Genomic DNA, 18,116 nt, shown 5'->3' with positions numbered 1-18,116 from the left:
GGTCATACCATCTTCCGCTTTCGTCATTTCCGGGTGCGACCTCCGCTTCTGTCCGGCTGAGCGCTGGACGTCTTGGGTCCTCTCTTATTGCATCTGACCGTCTGCGCAACTGCCCCTTCCCTGTTCCCAGCGGGAAGGACATGAGTGTTCCTGGGCCGACGTCCCCGGACGGGGTCCTGGCAGGGCCACCCCACGACCTCGGGGCCGGGAAGCTGACGCCGGGTACGTGCAATGGGGCGGGGCGGGCGGCGGGGACCCGAGTGGCTGGGTCTCCCCGGCTCCTTCGCGCGGTAGAGCTGCTGGTCTCTGAGGCTCTGGCCCCAGCACGAAAGTGGGGCATCGCGTCCGCCCCGGTGCGGAGCTGAATGAGTGGGAAATGAAGTCTGGAGGGGAGGCGGTGTTTGGGGGGCGGGTGATGGTGAGGTCATTCTGCGTTTGGTTCGGTCATTCTGCGTTTGTGTGTTGACTCCAGCACGTTGTTGGCTGTTGGTTATGTTAGCAGTTTAGGATGAGTCTGTCAGAAAGATCGGTTTTGTCGTTCAGAGAATTGAGGTGTCCAAGTATTATTGACCACACACTCATGAAGTGCTGTCTTGCTTGTTGACATTCCTCCAGCAGCTTTCTCAGCCTGAGTTCCTGGAGAGATTTAAGCCCGAATACCCAGAGGCATTCATTGACTGTAATAAAATGTCTTGCCAGGCATCCTGAGTGGTACTGTTTATGTACCATCCTTAGGAGAATTGAGAAAATAGTCAAAACAGTTTCTGTTAAGATGAGGAACCCCAAATGAGGAAGGCTGCAGGGCTTTAGATGTGTTTTTTTTACCTCCAGTTCTAGGAATATAGGGGCTGCTTTCAGCCCTTTCTTGTCATGATCTTCCTCAGTGATCGCCCCCTCTTCACTCTTTCATAAGCTGCTTCTATTAATATGACTTCCTTTGTGTATATGTGCAGCTTGGGTTCACTTGCCTCTCCATCTGCTTTCTGGATATTTTGACATGGTTGTTTGCTCTAATCTTGCATATAGGATGTGCATAAGTAAAAGTCGATGTCTGATTCTATTAATGGTGCCAAATTCAAACTTTGACATTACTCTTGACTTTCCTTTCACTTGCCTCCTACCTACATTTAGGGAATTCTGCTATGCAATTTCCATTTCCTCTCTCTGGTTTCACTCTCAAGGACAGTTCTAAGGCTATCCACTTACAGTCTCTTACTCTTCCACTGCACCTGTCCCACTGTTGTCATATCACTTCCCAAAAATACAGCTCCAGTCATGTAATTTTCTTGCTTGGAAACCTTAAAATGGCTCCTTACTACTTACTAACCAAAGAGCCAAACCCCTTGACACATAGGGTTCCTCATGGGCTGGCCACATGGTCTTATAAGATCACTATTGCATATATCCTATGTTCTAGACACTCCAAACTACATCCTCTTTCTAGAGCAAGCCCATATTTCCACCTTTCCTTATATTGCCTTTTTTTTTTTTTTTTAACCATATGGTATTCCTTCCACTCCTTTAGAACTCTTACCCATTTGGAAATAGGGGCCTTCAAAGATTGTTAGTAGGAGTATGAATTGGTGCCCTATCTTAGGAAGGCAGTTTTGCAATGTCTGTTTAAGAAATGCATAAACCGTTTATCCCATCATTCTAGTTCTAAGAATTTATCCTACAGAAACATCAGAAACATTGACATGGATATGCAAAGACAAGCAAGGAAACTAATGGTAACATTGTTTGAAATAGCAAAAAGTGAAAATAACCTAAATACCAATTCTTAGGTATCTTAGTTTACATGGGCTGCTACAACAAAATACCATAGGCTGGGTGGCTTAAACAACAGACACTTATTCTTTGAAGTTCTGGAGTTCTACAAAGTCCAGGATCTATGTGCTGGCCAGTCAGGTCCTGGTGAGATTCCTCTTCTGATGTTGCAGACAACTGCCTTCTCACTGTCTCCTCACACAGTGGAGGGAGAGAGTTTTGGATTCTCTTTATCTTTTAAGAATAATAACCCCATCATGGGGCCCCACCTTCATGTCCTCATCTAAACCTCATTATTTTCCAAAGGCTCTACCTCCAAATACTTTTTTCTTTTTTTTAATTTATTTGACAGACAGAGATCACAAGTAGGCAGAGAGGCACACTGAGCCACCCAGGCGCCCCTACCTCCAAATACTTTTATGTTGGAGGTTGGGGCTTAAACAAAAGAATTTTTGAGTGAGGTAGGGATACAAACGTAACAGAGAATAGTCCATAGTAAAGAGCTAGCAAACAAAATATGGTAGAATTCTATTATGTTAGAATGTAGTGGATGCATGTATATGTTTATGGAAGGATATCTAAAATGTATATTTAAGAGAAGAACAATATGTGTTGTATTTCATTTATGATTAAAATAGGGTTTGTTTGTTTTTTTTAAGATTTTATTTATTGGGGCGCCTGGGTGGCTCAGTGGGTTGAAGCCTCTGCCTTCGGCTTGGGTCATGATCTCAGGGTCCTGGGATCGAGCCCCGCGTCGGGCTCCTTGCTCGGCAGGGAGCCTGCTCTCCTTCCTCTCTCTCTGCCTGCCTCTCTGCCCGCTTGTGATCTCTCTCTCTCTGTCAAATAAATAAATTTTTTTAAAAAGTTTTTATTTATTTATTTGACAGAGAGCAGGAGAGCATAGGCCGGGGGAACGGCAGAGGAAGAGGGAGAAGCAGGCTCCCCGCTAAGCAGGGAGTGTGTTGTGAGGCTTGATCCCAAGACCCTGGGATCATGACCAGAGCTGAAGGCAGTTGCCCAACCAACTGAACCACTAGGTGCCCCTAAAAACAGGGTTTATGCATGGATATGCAGAGGTAATTTTTTTGAAGCCTGTGTATGAAACTACAGAGTGATTAGAGTAAGGGAGTGAGAAAGAGGTTTTTTTTTTTTTAAGATTTTATTTATTTGCTTAAATATGTTATTTATTTGACAGAGAGAGCACGCACGAGCACACAAGCAGCGGGAGTGGCAGGCAGAGGGAGGAGGAGAAAGAGAGGCAAGCTTCCCTCTGAGCAGAGAGCCTGATGTGGGGCTCAATCCCTGAGTGGGATCGTGACTTGAGCCTAAGGCAGGTGCCCAACTGACTGAGCCACCCAGCCACCCTTAAGATTTTATTTTATTTTATTTTTTTAAAGATTTTTTTTTTTAATTTATTTGACAGAGATCACAAGTAGGCAGAGAGGCAGGCAGAGAGAGAGGAAGGGAAGCAGGCTCCCTGCTGAGCAGAGAGCCCGATGTGGGGCTCGATCCCAGGACCCTGGGATCATGACCTGAGCCCAAGGCAGAGGCTTTAACCCACTGAGCCACCCAGGCGCCCCAAGATTTTATTTAAAGAAATCTCTACACCCGGCGTGGGGCTTGAACTCATAACCCCAAGACCAAGAGTCACGTGCTTTACCAACTGAGCCAGCCAGGTGCCCCAAGAAATAGTATTTTTACTTTTCAGATTATACTTCTCTCTTTTGTATTTCAAGTTCTTACAATGAGTGATACTTAAAAAGAAAATTCTATCCATTCTGCAAGCTTAAGCTCCAGTTCCCACACTTCCTTTTAGAAGTTGTTCCCAGACTTCCCAGATGAACGTGATCTTTCTGTCCTCTGAATTCCCATAACAGTTTCTTTTTCTCTGATGGCACTTCTTATATATTATAATTCTCTGCCCTTTCAGAGAAGGGGAGTTGCTTAGTTCATTCTTATAACCTTGGAAACTGGTACACTAGTACCTCGTATTAATACTAGTGTGTATCTGTTGTTTCTTGTATGAGTAGGGTAAGGACCCCTTTCTTTTTCCTTAATCTCTCCCTTTACCTCTCAAGAGAGAGTACTTCGAATTTAGTGACTTGATGTATTTAGAAATGTAAGTTAGATTCTTTCATAATTAACCAGAAGATTGGGGTAGAGTAGGGGGAGGTCTGTGAGTTAAAATGTTTATATAATGTAAGGGAAGTGTATTAGTTGTTATTCCTTAAAGTTGACGTTTCTGTTATTTGTCTGTAATACTTGTTTTCTATATTTCCTTAAAGAGAGTTGCGGTTGTTTGCCATGTTACTGTTACTTGGTAGGAGTAGTAAATGATGGGTCTTGATTTTAGATGTTTTTGAATGGCTGATACAAGTGCTTACACTGTTTTTCAAAGGAGATATGAAGCATAGTTCCTGGCATTATGTTGAGATTTGCTTGCAATTATTATACACTATTTTCTGTGGTAAATTAAGGTGCTAAGTCTCAAGAGAAATCCTTTGAAAGTTTTCTCCTAACAAATGATAAAACAACCTTCCTTTTACATGTAAATAATATATCAAGCTATATGCAAAGTAAATGTTGACCCACATTTTTACTTACATTCAATTGAAGAAAAAATTTTTTTAGGCATTGCATTTCTGCATGCTTTTGAAAAGAATGTATTATTTTCATTCAGTGACTTTTTCCCACTTTTAGGCCTCAGACTCTTAATAATCCATTGAAAACTAAATCCTCTGCCCTTGAAAATACGTAAACACACAGAATATGTTTTGCAGGTGTTAAAGTTCTTTTAATCCAGATTTTTCTTTATACTAGTAGTTTAAAAACATTTTTTGAGTGCTCATATCCTGTTTTTTAGAGGACTCTCAGAAGGTAAAACTAAAAAAAGCAAAGGAAGGATGCCTGTAGAATCCTGTGTATGTGCTGTGAACCCCACTGCCAACTCCCTCCCTCCCCTCTACTCTCTTACTCCCATGTCCATTTACACAACTCCTACATGTAATTTTTTTCTGGGGACAGGTTTAAGTGACACTTCTCCAGATGAAGGGTTACTAGAGGACTTGACTGTAGAGGACAAAGCTGTGGAGCAGCTGGCAGAAGGATTGCTTTCTCACTACCTGCCAGATTTGCAGAGATCAAAACAAGCTCTTCAGGAACTCACGTGAGCTAACAGAAACCTTCGATGCACTCATTTCCCCTTTGGCATAATTATAACTTATTGTATATGTGTATATAAACTGTATTAAGGTATAACATTTTGTAACATTGAGTAGTTCTGTCTTTAGTGGTGACAGTTGGGAGTGAAGGAGTACTTAGTAATCTAAATGTAAAAAGTGAGACGTGCCCAGCTGGCTCAGTCCCAGAAGCAGGAGCATGTGACTCTGGGTCTTGGGGTCCTGAGTTCAAACTCCACATTGGGCATAGAGATTACTTGAATGAATAAAACTTCAAATGTAGAAAGTGATATGAATATTACTTTTAGAGTGTTTGGTCTTTTATAAGAGGTACCCCTAAATCTGATCTGGACTATTTGATTAGTTTTGGTGTTTTACCATTATTTTATGAAAACATTGCCTACTGGGAGTGTTGCGGGATGGGCACATGCCAGTTTTTGAGTAGTGTTGCAAAATTGCCTCCGTAAGAGCCACATTTGTTTTCAGTCACTGGTTCACATGAGTTGCGAAAAGTTTGTAAGTATCTTTTTTTGAGAGGACCCATTTAATTCTAGGAGATAAGTCTACTTAACTAAAGGTTTGGAGGATATACCAAGAGAAAAAAGGGATTTCATGAAGTAGGATTAATATGCAAAATAAATACTAACTTTATCAGCTCCCAGAAGAGCAGACTGAACTTGTACTTCCTCTTGGGTAGGACCTCGCTTGGTTGCCCAAACTGGCCTATCATTTCTTTTTATGGTCGTTAGCTATGAACCAGCTATGAGCTGCTGCTGCTCTAAGACCGATGCTTTGAAAACTTACCTTAAAAGCCTGTAGTAGGGCAAAAGGAGAGGATCAATCAACCACTGTCCCTTTTCTACATATTAGTAAGGAATGTTATAATCCTTGGATTTGAAGGTGATAAATGAGTATGAAAGTGGTGCTGTGTTCTCCTCTATGTGGGATACTCCTGGTTTTCTGCTAGTTCCAGTGGCATTTTTTTTAATCCCTAGTGTGTGGTCGTCCTTGTATTTCTTTTTTTGTTAAGTAGATTGAAGCAGTGATTTTTAAAACAAAGCAGAACTAGAACATCTTAAATTTTTAATCTTTTCTTTACAGGCTCCGTAGACCACTTTTGATTAAGAAAACTGTAGAAAGTGAGTAACTGCCACAAGCAAATGCCAGGTGGCGGCACGTGTCAGTTCCACAGAGTCCTGCTTTGCAGGGGTGTCTGAATGCACTGCTTGGGGTCTCCGGTCACACTTACTGGAATCAGTCCTGGCAGAGTTTAGTCCACAGGTCGCTTCTCCCTGTATTTCTTTGTAAACTCTTCAGCATTGTGACAGAATTTTTTATGGCCCTTAGAGTATTGTTCAGCTAGATCAGCTCTAAGTGTGTGCTCCGGCTGGTGGTCATTCACCAGTGCTATGAGGGACAGGATTACTTGGTCGGTTTTGGTTTCTGGCTTCCAGTTTTCAGCACTAATTACTGGCAGACAGACCTGCCCCTTTTCATTGATGTTCCAGTGATCAATCTTTGTTTTAAATATGATCTTTGGTGGTTTGAATTTGCTGGAAAATTGATTTCGATTCTCAAGGCCCCGTATTCCTTATATTTGAAAGCCAGTCCATTTTTGTGGCAAAAAGTCATAAAAATTTTGTAGGGGAGTTTGGATGAAGTATGTCAGACTGAAGAAAGATAAACTGCAAGCAAAACATGTCTGGATAGCAGTTTGCTTACGGGGAGCTGGGAAGCACAGTTTAATTGAAGAGTTTAATTGATGACATTGGCTACAATTCAGTGTTTTAAGTAATCTCACTTACCTTCCAAGGCACCTAAATGATGATGGTGACGATGATGATAAACTCAGCTGCTGTTACTATATAGACTACTTGCCCAGGACATTGTATACTGTATCTCAATCCCGACACCTTATGAAGTATTAATGTTATTGCTGTTTATAGTTGAGGAAACCGAGGTCCAGAAAGGTCAGTAAATTGAAAAAGATTACACAGGTAGTGCTTAGTGGTAGAATTCATAATTAAATATGATGAGTAAGCAGTTATTATACCTCTGTAGCATTAAGGAAAGATACGCAAACTTCAGAGAAAGAAAAAAGAGAGGTGTTTTCTAGTAGTTGCCTCTTTCATCATTCTCTCCACAAATCCCACTGCTGATAAAGATTTAGGGGGAAGAGTACTGAACTGAGAGGCAGCTGGGATCCAGTACTGGCTGTGTTATCAGTTTAATTTTCATTAAGCCAGTTTACATGTGGTTTACATGTAGGCTTACGGGCCTACACAGGTGAAGGAGAAGGTAGTGGTAGACAGAAATCAAGTTCACTTTGTAGCCAACAGTGGGTAGGGAAGACCAAGAACAAAACTTGGCTTTATATGTAAGAAAGATTATGAATATTCTTGTACATGTGTTCATCATTTTAAGAACATTGGAAAGAAAGAAATAAGAGGTTCTGGGACCTAGGTCCTAAAAGTCTCTAGCAAAGTACTTGTAAGTATCCTTAGTGGGATTCACTTTGAGATAATTCATGCTTGGACCTTCCAAGGAAATAGTTTTTTTCTCACAGGATCATTCCCCAGATACTGCATCAAGGCCTCCCAGTCACTCCCAGCATATGTGCCACAGATTATACAAAACTTTAAGGGAAAGGAAAGCCAGTCATTTCTTCCTGATAAGGTAGCTAAATATTCTGTGGAATCTTCTTCTAGAGTGCCTAGACTATGGATCATGAAAACACTACTTAGAATTACTATTTTATTATAAAGGATACACATCAGGACCAGCCGCATGAAGGGACACATGGGGCGGGTTTGGGAGTTATCTTCACCACAGAGCTTCTGTGTTTTCTCCTATTGAAATTATTATTTTTTTTTTGAAGATTTTATTTATTTATTTGACAGAGAGATATAGAGTGAGAGAGAGAACACAAGCATGGAGAGCAGCAGGCAGAGGGAGAGGGAGAAGCAGACTTCCTGCTGAGCAGGAAGCCCCATTTGGGGCTGGATTCCAGGACCCTGGGATCATGACCTAAGCTGACGCCCAAACAACTGAGCCATCCAGGCGCCCTTCTCCTAGTGAAATTAGGGCACGTGACCTTCCTGGCACATCAGTGTGTTTGCCAACCAGAAAGCGCTACTGAGCTTCAGTGTTGTTTTTTTTGTTTGTTTGTTTGTTTTTTTTAAGATTTTATTTATTTATTTGACAGAGAGAGAGATCACGAGTAGGCAGAGAGTCAGGCAGAGAGAAGGGCGGGGGAAGCAGGCTCCCTGCTGAGCAGAGAGCCTGACGTGGGGCTCGATCCCAGGACCCTGAGACCATGACCTGAGCCGAAGGCAGAGGCTTAATCCACTGAGCCATCCAGGTGCCTCATGAGCTTCAGTGCTTTAAGTTTTTATTGGGGCTTTGCTCTGTAAGCATAATTGATTGGATCATTGGCCATGTAATTGAACTCACTCTCCAGCACTCTCCCCCCACTTCCCTTCTGTGGAGAGAAGACTGGTAACAGTCATGGTATCATGAGGACTGATATCACGAGGTTCAAAGCCCTAACCCTTTAACCACATGATTGATCTTTCCTGCATGACCAGCCCTTATCACCTCATTAGTATAAACTCTGGGATGCTCCAAGAGGGATTTGTGAATAATGAAGATACTCCTATCATTTGGGGAATTACAGGTGTCTTAAAATAGGCATGTCAGGAACCTGGGACAAAGATCAGACAAATCCATGATTATAAGCTAAGTTAGTCTATTCAGATCTTTTGCCTTTCTTAATTTTTTATTATTTTATTATTTTTTAAAGATTTTATTTATTTATTTGACAGACAGAGATCACAAGTAGGCAGAGAGGCAGAGAGAGAGAGAGAAGCAGGCTCCCCGCTGAACAGAGAGCCCGATGCGGGGCTGGATCCCAGGACCCTGGGATCATGACTTGAGCCGAAGGCAGAGGTTTTAACCCACTGAGCCACCCAGGCGCCCCTTTTGCCTATTTTTAAATTGGTTTAGTTATTTTCTTATTGTTGAGTTTTAAGTGTTCCTTGTATACTTTTGATACAAATCCTTTATGTGTCTTGCAAATATTTTCTCCAAGTGCTTGGTTTGCCTTTTTGTTCTCTTAACAGTGTCTTTTACAGAGCAGCAGTTTTTTTGGTTTTGTTTTGTTTTTGTTTTTTGTTTTTTTTTTATTTTTTTGTTTTTTAGCAGAAGTTATTTATTTTTTAAAAAGATTTTATTTATTGATTTCCAGCAGAGAGTGAGTGCGCATATGAACGAGTGGGGAAAAGGGGCAGAGGGAGAAGCAGGCTCCCTGCTGAGCAGGGAGCCCAGTGCGGGGCTTGACCCCAGCACCATGGAATCATGACCTGGGCTGAAAGGCAGACGCTTTTTTTTTTTTTTTAAGATTTTATTTATTTGACAGAGAGAGATCACAAGTAGGCAGAGGCAGGCATAGAGAGAGAGGAGGAAGCAGGCTCCCCACTGAGCAGAAAGCCCGACGCGGGGCTCGATCCCAGGACCCCGGGATCATCACCTGAGCCGAAGGCAGAGGCTTTAACCCACTGAGCCACCCAGGCACCCCGAAAGGCAGACGCTTAACCAGCTATGCCATCCACGCTCCCGAGCAGAAGTTTTTAATTTAATCAATTAATTAATTTTATAAGTTTTTTATTTTAAAAGTCTGACTTTATACCAACATTTTTTTTCATGGATCATACTTTTGATATTTTGTGTAAAGATTCATCTCCAAACCAGGGTCACCTAGATTTTCTCTTGTGTTTCCTTCTAGATTTTTTAGAGTTTTACATTTTATTTTTAGATCTGTGGTCCATTTTGAGTTAATTCTTAATGAAATTAGAAGGTCTGTGTTTAGGTTAATTTCTTTGCACATCACTGTCCAATTGTTCCCTCACCTTCGTTGAAAAGATTATCCTTGCTCTACTGCATTGCCTTTGTTCTTTTGTCAGAGAACCATTGACTCAATTTGTGTGGGTCTATTTAAGAGCTTTCTATACTGTTCCATTGATCAATGTGTTCTTTGACCATTATGCTGTTTTGATTTGTGTAGTTTTATAGTGTAAGGACCTATTTAGAAACTCTCTGCTCCCCTTCCCCCAGGGGATTTACTTGGAGACAAGTCCCAGAAACCAGCACCAGGTAACAAAGCCCAGATGCAAAGGTGGGTCAGGCCAGGTGGAGACATCGGATCAGTGGGGGGACGCATACTGTCTCCCTGGTTACCAAGGAGTATGGGCCCCGCCCTTTGGGAGCCTTTTGGGCACCAATCCCAACCAAGGTGATAGGCTGGGTCAAATGTCTACTAGGGTAAATTGTAACTCAGTTGGTCACCTAGCATCACTGTGGAGTTTCCTGTGTGTGTTACAATCTCATTGGCCACCTGTTCGTGGCCAGGCCCGACCACATGGCCTTTGCCCTTAAAAGCTAGACTGTGAAACAGAGAAGGGGCGCTCTCTCTTGTAAGAGGTGCGGCCCCAAACGTTCGGTTAGATTCTTGATGCTTGGCGCGAAATAAAGCTTTGCTTGACCTTCGCTTTGTATCAGTCTTGCTCCTTTAATCACGGACCCATTATTGGGGCATAACATTTTTCACTTTCTGTGGTCTCCACTCAGAGCTGAACAGACAAACTTGTTACCTGAGGGGAATGCCACACTACTTGCTGGATGATGGAGGTGTAACTGCTCTTCATTCTCCTCATTGCTATTTCTTTTTTTCTTCATTCTCTGTTTAGCATAGTTTTGCAAGGAAATATGTCATATTTTGCTTTGCCTGTAGTATTCTTTAAAATGTTTAATTCAGGGGCGCCTGGGTGGCTCAGTGGGTTAAAGCCTCTGCCTTGGCTCAGGTCATGATCCCGGGGTCCCTGGACCAAGCCCCACGTAGGGCTCTCTGCTCCACAGGGAGTCTGCTTCCTCCTCTCTTTCTCTGCCTGCCTCTCTGCCTAACTTGTGATCTCTGTCAAATAAATAAATAAAATCTTTAAAAAAATGTTTATTAAACATTTTAATGTTTACTTAAACTGTAAGTGTTTAAGTAAACAGTGTTACTTATTCCTGTGCTACTAGCGCTGGTTGATCTGGAGTGGAGTATCAGGGAAGTTGGCTTCTGTTCTTCAATGGAAGGTTTTGAATCAGAATTTTAATGAGGACCCTTAGAAGTTTCCTGGTTGGACCTTCTCACTTTATAAATAAAGAAATTTAGGACTAGAGAAATAAACTAAATATCCAAGGTCACACAACTGTTTTTTTTTTTTTTTTTTTAAGATTTTATTTATTTATTTGTCAGAGAGAGAGAGAGAGCACAGGCAGGCAGAGTGGCAGCAGAGGCAGAGGGAGAAGCAGGCACCCTGCCGAGCAAGGAGCCCAATGTGGGACTCAATCCCAGGACGCTGGGATCATGACCTGAGCCAAAGGCAGAGGCTTAACCGACGGAGCCACCCAGGCGTCCCCACACACCTGGTTCTTGATGGGGAATCTTGTGTTTCCTGGTCCTTTTTTTTTCATCTTACTTACCTCTTTTGATTTAGTATTCACTAAATGCATTGATAACTGCATTTTCCCCAACTCTAATCTAAAAAGTCATTGCTCCTTATTTCCTTTATGGTAATTTTGCAGTTTTAAAATACATAAAATCAAGTTTTGGGGGCAAGATAGTATAAAAAACTTTTTTGGATAATAGAGTTGGTAGAAATAGCAAATAATAAAATGATTTTAAATGATTTAGTGATTGGAGTTATCCACAGTTAGATTCAGTTAATAGAATTATTTATTATTCATTTAGGCAAGAATAAAAGATTTACAGTTACCAGAATGAGGCTTTGAAGTAATAATAACAACATTATTATTGTTATTTTATCTTTTTTTTTTTTTTTTCCAAGTGGGCTCCATGCCCAATGTAGAGCCCAGTGTGGGGTTTGAATTCATGACCCTGAGATCAAGACCAGAGTTGAGATCAAGAATCAGACACTTAACCAACTGAGCCACCCAGTCCCCTGGAATATTATTTTGCAAAATTTTTTGTTAAACCAAATAAGCCTCAGAAAGGCAATACATATTCAACTTAATTTTTACCTTTGACATTAACTAAGATGAAGTGTGATTCCAGCACTTACAGTATGTACAATTTATTTTGGCTGTGTGCTTTTGTTTCAGACAGAACCAAGTTGTATTACTAGACACACTGGAACAAGAGATTTCGAAATTTAAAGAATGTCATTCTATGTTGGATATTAATGCTTTGGTAAGTATTATTTAGTTGACACAGTGTAATGAGAAGTGGCTTAGAAATAGCTGGGTTTATCCTGTGCAACTTTGTACTTAGGTACATTTAGGATCTTTTCCTCTGATTTTTAATGTTTAGAATTTGTTTTTTAACAGGAAACCTTGATTTACTTTACTAGAACTTCCATTGTCTTGAATTGTTATCTTTCAAATGTTGAACTTGTAGTAGAAAATGGAAATTATTTGTGAATGTCTGGAATAGATTTGCTCATAATAATTAAAGACTTCTAAAAGAGAACTAAAAGAACTGAAAGTAAGGAACTTTAAGGGTACTGTTTCCCCTTAAGGAAAGTGCATCTCTCCTCCTAATCAGTTACGTGACTTTTTAAAAATCAGTACTTTATTTAATTGTATGGTCCATTCATAATACCATAACCTAATAATACTGAAATGGACCTTTCTGGGGTCTTCTTATAGATCCTTATATCTTTCAGTATATGTGATAGTAGTGAATTTCATCAGAAGCTTTATAGCTTTTTGATGAGAGGAACTGATACTCTATTTTAAGAAACAGGGAATTAACAGAAATTAGGAATTTGTGGCTAGCTTTCTTTTCACCTCAACATTAAGCAGTAGCTTGGTTTGCGTGATTTTATGGACTTTCATATGTATGTCAAAAAATGGACTTTTTGTTGAACAAATGTGGGTCATTAATGTTTTCCCTTTGTAATGATCAAAAACCGAGTTCATCTTCTCTAGCATTAGGCAGAGGCCTGGGGTAGTAAATACAAAGTCTTCCACTTAATGGTTTTCTAACTTGTGAAGGACGCGGACAAGGCTATGCTGACCTACTTTTGTCTTCCCCACTGAATTCATATTGCAGCAGAAGAAACATTTGCTGAGTGAATAATGCTAAATGAATGAACCAAGAAGTTGTAATAGTATTGCTTCAGTCTGCAGGGGTCTTCCTGTTTTTAATTCTCTCAGCCCAAGAGTGGTTCGGTTATCATTCAGAATCTGAAAACTATAAGGCTCAGAGAAAGAGAGAAGGAAGAGAGTCTGTGAGTTCTAGAGCTCATCAGACTTAAGACTTTACTTGTGGATATATGTAGGTTGCTAATTTCTTTACTGGTGCTTCTCTCGTTATTGTTACCTGGTCTTCTCTTTCTGTTAACCTTGGCTCCTGAGAATGAGGTGCTTTTTTCCTTTGCTCCCATCTCTGGTTGAGATGGAATGTCTATATATAGCATGGCTTGGGAAGAAAAGTGTCCTTACAGAAGTGGTTCTGCTTGGTCTGACTTTAGAAGCCCAAGGAACATGACCAGGTTTGTCCACAGCCCTCTCAGGATTCTCTGGCCAGAGCTTGGTTTTTCCTGATGGATGGACTCTTCACTGAAATTGTCCTGTGTACCCTGGCTCAGGCTCTCCATTGTCAAGACAGTAGATTGTTCTACTTTTTCTTACATGAAACCGATAGCATTACTGGATAGTTTTAATAAAATTTTGGGATTATGATGTGTGTTTTTAAAGCAAAACATTACCTGTACACAATATAACTGTCTATTTTATGTTTAGTAACTGTTTTCAATTTGAACTAAATAAAATGTTTTCAAATACCTATTAATGGTTTAAATGGAAATTTGAAATTTGGCATTAAAATGTGGGGATAATTAAGGCTTTAAAAGATGTGACCAGTTGAGGTGGAACGAAATGTAATTTATAACTCATCCATTTTACCATTTCAATCTGTTCCCCCCGCCCCCTTTTTAAAAATTTCAGCCTATTTGGGAAGCCTGGGTGGCTCAGTTGGTTAAGCGGCTGCCTTCTGCTCAGGTCATGATCCCAGTGTCCTGGGGTTGTGTCCCACATCGGGCTCCTTGCTTGGCAGGGAACCTGCTTCTCCCTCTGCCTCTGCCTGCCTCTCTGTCTGCCTGTGCTCGCTCGCTCTCTCTCCCTCTGTCCCTGACAAATAAGTAAATAAAATCTTTAAAAAAATAAAAAAATAAAAATTTCAGCCTATTTTAACTTGACTTTTCATTTCCTTTTCCATGGTTAGTTCACTGAAGCTAAACACTATCATGCCAAGTTGGTGAATATAAGAAAAGAGATGCTGATGCTTCATGAAAAGACGTCCAAGTTAAAAGTGAGTCAAAAATTCTTTCACCTTCTTTATAGAAGTAGAGGTTTAATTGTCTTTTTTTTTTCAGTATTCATTTTCTGACTTCTTAGATATCCATATTCAATAACATACTTAATTCATGGTTCACTGTTTAAAACACATTCTACTCTGGGCTTTTCTACTAATAGCTGGACTAAGATGCTTCTGTTTTCATTTTCCTTGCTGTTCTCATTCAGTAAGTTTGGAGTAAGAAATTAATTTTTTTTTTATATTAAGGAGGACCTTAAATTACCTAGAGCAAATTAAAAAGTTAAACATGAAATTTATTAACACATGTGGATTACCTCAAGTCAGAGTGCTGCTACTTTGAAATGAGGCCACAGCTGATAAGCCTTGATTGTTCTCTCGGTTTTAAATTTTTTTGACACAGAAAAGAGCCCTTAAACTGCAGCAGAAGAGGCAGAAAGAAGAGTTGGAAAGGGAGCAGCAACGTGAGAAGGAATTTGAAAGAGAAAAGCAGTTAACTGCCAAACCGGCTAAGAGGACATGAGAAGCCGAGAGAGAGTGTGTGTGTGTCCCCACGTCCTGCCCGTGTGGCCGGCATCCAGGGTGGCCTCAGTGTAGACTAGAGTGAAGGTAGTGCCTTACACCACTGTCTCACGTCTTGCAGTTCTTTCCCCAGGACTGCTATCTCCGTATCTTCATTTCCACATTCAAGAAGCTTACCCCCGAGCAGAAGACATAATGTCACTCGGTTTGAGTATTTATGTGTAATTTTCCAACTTCTGTTGTGCGTAATTTTCAAATTTATTATTTTGGCTTTGAATGATATATAAACTGGGACATGGTATAGACTCTAAGTGATTAAAAACTAGGATGTTTTGTAGCATCTTGGTAAGTGTGGATTTAAAAGATTCAGTTTCTCATTTATGGAATAACTTGCCTTTCTGGCAACCCAGTGCTGGTTTTTGGTAATTGCCTTTTCATTGGTTGGTTAAGAAGAAATGCTAACTGTTTAATCACATATGCCATTGGAAAAGAGTTGGTATAAACCTTGGTGAAGAAGATGATGGAGACATGTGTACACAGGAAATAGCATCTTAAACGTGGGACAGGTGGGCAAGATTCCAGACAGATCCTGCTAACCATCTCCTCTGCTTCCTAATGTTGCTCTTTTGTTCGTATGTTCTCCGTGCTGAAAGTAGATGATCCCTACTTCTGATGTCTGACAAGGGTGATAGAGCTGTCACATGCTCAAGTAGGCTACAATATTTATAATACTTAGAGTTGTCACACACTGAGATCCAGTTGTCAAATTGATAAGATATGAGTCCAACTTTCCATTGGAAGGTCTGTCGCTAGGTCTGTCTGTCCTCTGATTTGCTCTATGGCCTTACATGTGGTTATTTTTTCTGTGCTTTTAAAAAAATTCGTAAAGTAGAATGATACCTATAGTAACTACCCATTTTATAAATAATAATAAGAATGGTGGAAAATTAGCAAATAGCTTCTTCACACAGAGGCAGCATGATACCTTTAGTATTTTCTAGATTGTTCCCCCCCATATTTTCAGTAGAACCTATGTGAGGGAAATATTACATGAAGTTTCATTTCTTAAGATTGAGAGTATATTATTCATTGTTTTAGTGTTATTTAATATCCAACTGGTCTTCAATCTCTATTACATAGAGACTGTACAGAACCTATAAAGGTGTATGCTTAGAACTGTGTATCTTTTGTAGTCTACATTACATTTTGGTAAGCTGGAATCACTACCTCTGATCTCATATCAGGCCAATTAATCAGGGAGAGGGTTTTAGATTTAAGCTGACTGCTCAAAACTGGTCTGTTTAAAGGTTTTAAACAGTTTATTGGAAAGCCAGTCCCTTTAATGAATGAATTATGATCTCACAATTTACTTGACTTTACTGGATATTTAAAAATATAAATAGATCTTAGCTTAAAAGGCCACATTTACCCTCAGACACTAGCTAAAACTTGCCCAGGGCAGGACTCATTAACACCTGAATTGCTGAATGTCCTCATTTAGAAAGGCGGTGCATTGTTTTTCAGAGTGGTTTATGGGCCAGCTGCAGTGATTATTTAAAATGCTGGTTCCTGGACACCAAGCTCTGAATCTAACCGGAAGCAAATCTATTTGTTTGTTTTGTCTTTTTTTTTTTTTTTAAACCCCGCCGGTGATTCCTGATGTATCTTAAAAGTTGAGACCCACTGGTCTAGTGGTCTAGGTCAGAGGTTCACACTAGGCTGCATGCCATTATCACCTGGGAACTTAAAACAAAAATAAAACAAAACAAAACAGACATTCTGGAAGATTCTTACTCATTAGTTCTGAGGTGGGCCCGTGCTAATTTTAAGAGCTCCCTACACAAGTCCAATACAGGGAACTACCCATCTGGACTGTCTAGTGATTTATAGTTATAAGGAATGAAATAGTTTAAAAGCTACCTGGTAACTCTTGGGATTAATCTTATGAAGTGAATTCTGAACTGCTGCTTTTGATACAAAGTCAGATTTAAGACTGAAATAGATAGCAGGCAGGAAATAGATACAAAATTCTAGTTAATTGGTTGAATTTCTGTGACCTGTATTAAAGTAAATCATGTTTATTATGTGAGTGGCAAGGCACATACACTTTTTGAATTGCATTTAAGTTTTGAAGATTTTTTAAAATGTCAAGAATATATATTAGCAGTCACTATTTTTAGGTCAGTTGTAAATCAGAAGTACTGTTATATTGGTAATTACAATCTAAAACTTTAGCTGTATTTCAGTAGCGTAGAAACATACCTTACTGACTAAACCTAAATGGAACCCTTATATTAGTCTTGAAATATTTTTGCATAATATAGTGAATTGGTATTTGTTTGAAAATAATTACTTTTAGTTTTTTGGTGGAAGAAATTGCCTTTGTTTTGAAGTATATCACATACATACTGAACTAAAATGATGACAATTTTGTATTTACTTTGTGGTATTATGTAAATATGCAGACATTGAATGTAATATGGATTGTGTCTGCAGTGAGTGTTTGGGTGGATATAGTTCATAAATATGCCAATTATACACCCTTGTACATTTGTCTGATTTTGAGCTTGTACAATGTGGACTACTTTTTACACATTTAATTAAAAAAAAAAAAAAAAAAAAAGGTCTCGAATTATCCCAGGTCATTTATGTAGCTTTGTTTTGTACATAGCACTGTATATTTCCCTTTATGCATATTACTTCAAACATTTCATTCCTTTGCTTTCCTCTCCTATTATCTACCTCTTAATGTTCTCTGTAGATTGTGTTACAAAATGACTGGGCTACTTATGAAATCCTTTTCGGAAAGATGATAGAGGGGTGCCTGGGTGGCAAGGCTAACCATCTGCCTTCAGCTTGGGTCATGATCCCAGGGTCCTGGGTTTGAGCCCCATGTCAGGCTCCATGCTCAGTGGGGAACCTACTTCTCCCTCTACACCCCCCCATGCCTTCTCTCTCTCAAACAAATTTAAAAAAAGAAAGAAAAAAAAAGAGTTGCAGTCTCTACCCACTGAGCCAGTCAGACACCCAGATAGTTCCTATGTTGCATATTTGTTCAAAGACTATGTTTATACAGATTAATCAGCTATTTAAGATTTGTTCTCTTGCATTTTCATACTATTTTAGTTCTGTCTGAATGTATGAGGCCAGAGGCCATCCAATCTTCGGGTTAGCATTTGGGTGAGACTAGGTGTATTTCAAAGCCATTAAGAGAGTGAAGAGAGTAGTCAAGGGAGATATTCTAATAACTAGTTTGAAAAGCACTTAGA

At 39.9% G+C, this 18,116-nt stretch overlaps 1 protein-coding gene across 1 annotated transcript; it reads left to right on the top strand.

The window, feature by feature from the left end:
• The first annotated feature begins 15 nt into the window (after positions 1 to 15).
• BLOC1S6 (biogenesis of lysosomal organelles complex 1 subunit 6) lies at positions 16 to 17,448 on the top strand. Its single transcript, XM_032856591.1, has 5 exons — positions 16 to 222; positions 4,792 to 4,933; positions 12,111 to 12,198; positions 14,236 to 14,322; positions 14,729 to 17,448. Exons 1-5 carry the CDS (start codon positions 141 to 143, stop codon positions 14,846 to 14,848), a joined length of 519 nt encoding a protein of 172 aa, XP_032712482.1. The 5' UTR covers positions 16 to 140; the 3' UTR covers positions 14,849 to 17,448.
• The last annotated feature ends 668 nt before the right edge of the window (positions 17,449 to 18,116 follow it).

Source organism: Lontra canadensis, unplaced genomic scaffold, assembly GCF_010015895.1.
Source record: "Lontra canadensis isolate GAN:19392208 unplaced genomic scaffold, GSC_riverotter_1.0 scaffold12, whole genome shotgun sequence".
Taxonomy (NCBI): Eukaryota; Metazoa; Chordata; class Mammalia; order Carnivora; family Mustelidae; genus Lontra; species Lontra canadensis.
Note: the sequence above shows the minus strand (reverse complement) of the source record. Positions and strands in the feature narration are given on the sequence as shown.